General features: G+C 34.9%; 1 protein-coding gene across 1 annotated transcript; it reads right to left on the bottom strand.

The window, feature by feature from the left end:
• Positions 1–2089: 2089 nt before the first annotated feature.
• On the bottom strand, positions 2090–2449 carry LOC136087094 (protein GVQW3-like). Its single transcript, XM_065809600.1, has one exon. It carries the CDS (start codon positions 2447–2449, stop codon positions 2090–2092), a length of 360 nt encoding a protein of 119 aa, XP_065665672.1.
• Positions 2450–2702: the final 253 nt, after the last annotated feature.

A 2702-nucleotide genomic window follows, 5' to 3' on the forward strand; every position in this document is an offset into this window, starting at 1 on the left:
ACTAATTTAATGCACTAATTAACAGTGTCAGATTTAGATGAGATTTGGGAAAAGGTATTTTTACTCCTATTAGAGATTTCTCAGCCATCGAATTTTTTTTTATATCTTGAATAGTTTTAGGGTTGATCCCTTACAAATCAAATTTCGAAAACTCCATTTTAAACTTTTTCTACTTTTTTTTAAATTTGTTTCGGTCATAAAAAATCTAGCACTGTAAGTATTGCCATAAATATATTTTTTCAATATAACATAACATCAAATGTATATTATGCGGGAAATCATTTAAGTTGTTATTTTGGGGTTATAAGGTAAATCGGCGTTGAATTCCCAAGCAGTTTTCCTCACATGTTTTAAGGTTCATTAAGTCTTTATGTTTTGATTCTCCTATCAGAATTCTGGATTGATATGTATCAATAAGTTTAATTGACGTGTTAATGTTAAGACTTTGCAAAAGAGGTTTGTGATCTTCAGTTGAAGAGTAACTTAATTTATAAAATATTTTTGGCTCTAAAGTGTATATTAGGCGTCTTATGTTTGTAAATGTTGCATCACCTTTGGTCTGATTTCTGTGTAATATTTAATAAAGGAAAAAAATCATATTTGAGAAACTTCACTTTATACTTTGGAAAATAATTTTTTGCATTTTCGACGAAAGCAATGTAGTCACGAGGCTCGTGTATGGCTCTACATTTCAGATTTCGTTCAATAGTAGCGTGTTCACTGTTTCCTTCCATATGTGTATGTCCTTTTTTCAAATATTTCTGTTTAATTATTAAATTGTTTTAAAAAGAAAATTTGCTATTGCAGTACAACGATTTTGAAAGGAACAGCCGTCAGAATATATTGTTACTTTATTTAAATTTGGAATTTTTCTTTATATTCTAATAAGGGATAAAATAATATCAAAACAAACACACCACTTTCCAGCCCCTCTTCGGTTTCATCCAATAAATAATTGGTTACCTATTTTGTGTGAAGGTTATACATAGTTTGATTGTGAATTTTGATCTTTTTTTTTATAATACAAAGCATCGGCAAATAAAACTGGGCATCAAAGAGTTTGCTGGCAATCCGTTGTTAAAACTAATTCATAAAGGGCAACGTTTTTTTTTATCGAAATCTTTACTATTTTGAGCATGCGTTTTTAAATACCAGTGATCTTTATAACTAGATAGAAGAACATAGTCAGGTGTGTATTTCGCGAATTTCAGCGCAAACGTTACACTGATCTTTTTTTAGGTTTGTCAAGCAACTCATAAAAAACTGTGTGCCCCACGGGATCCAAACGTTTTTCATCTGCGTAAGAGAACCTGCAATATATAAACATATACTACTGTGATCAAAAAGTAAGGTGAATTTTTTTATAAAATGAAAAATCTTTATTTATTCTTCCAAATCTGTATCGTCCCCCTCAAAATAATCCCCCCCCCGGCCCCAATGCACTTTTGCCAACGTTTTTTCCAGTCTTCGAAGCATGCTGAAAAGTCCTCGGTAGGGATAGCCTTCAATGCGCGTGCCGATTCACGTTGGATCTCTTCAATGGACTCAAAATGATTTCCCCGGAGTGGTCTCTTGAGCTTTGGGAACAGCCAGAAGTCACACGGTGCTAAGTCGGGCGAATACGGTGGTTGTGGAGCAACATGGGTAGAGTTTTTGGCGAAAAACTCACGAAGAACCAGTGCTGTGTGCGAAGGCGCATTATCGTGGTGCAAAATCCAAGAGTTATTGGCCCATAATTCCGGTCTTTTTTGCCAATAGCTTCACGCAAACGTCGCATAACGCTTAAATAATATTCCTTGTTGACAGTTTGGCCAGTTGGAAGGAATTCGTAGTGCACGACACCACAATAATCAAAGAAAACAGTCAACATGACCTTGATTTTTGAGCGACTTTTACGTGGTTGCTTCAGTCTCGGCTCGCCTTTTTCACGGTATTCACTCGATTGGTCGGTTGTTTCAGGGTCGTATGCGTAAACCCAAATCTCATCGCCAGTAATAATTTGTTTGTAAACGTCTTGATAGTCAGAAAGCATTGCTTCACACGTTTTAACGCGACGCTCTTTTTCAAAGAAATTGAGAAATTTCGGCACCTAACGTGATTTGAGTCTTCCGACGCCCAAATGATCCTTCAAAATCGCTTGCACCGACCCAAATGATATTCCAACCATGTCAACAAGGTCTCGAATGGTTAACCGACAATTTGCAAGCACCAATTCTTTGATTTTGCTGATGTGGCGATCATCAATCGAAGTCGATGGTCGTCCGGAGCGTTCCAAGTCATCAACACGTTCTCGGCCTTCTTTGAAGTCTTTGTACCACTTGTAAACATTTTTTTGAGACATAGCCTCTTCACCGAAGGCCTTTTGCAACATTCGATACGTTTCAGCAGAAGAAATATCATTCCGCAAACAAAATTTAATAGCACTTCTTTGCTCAACAAAATTAGACATCGTGAAAATCGCCGAATGCACTTTAGGTACTTCAGAAACAAGCGTAAACAAAAAAAAATAATTATGAGTTTGACATGTAATTTGGCGCAAATGTTAATGACATTCCTACCAACTTAAAATTAAAAAAGATTTGACGATTCGAATAAGGCCGGAAGTTTAAATTAAAAATTCACCTTACTTTTTGATCACAGTAGTATATATATATATATATATATATATATATATATATAATATATATATATATATATATATA

The sequence above is a fragment of the Hydra vulgaris genome, chromosome 11, assembly GCF_038396675.1.
Source record: "Hydra vulgaris chromosome 11, alternate assembly HydraT2T_AEP".
Lineage (NCBI taxonomy): Eukaryota > Metazoa > Cnidaria > Hydrozoa > Anthoathecata > Hydridae > Hydra > Hydra vulgaris.

What these genes read in the sequence shown, in the direction of transcription:
- LOC136087094 (XM_065809600.1), bottom strand. Translation starts at nt 2,449, where the DNA reads ATGTCTAATTTTGTTGAGCAAAGAAGTGCTATTAAATTTTGTTTGCGG.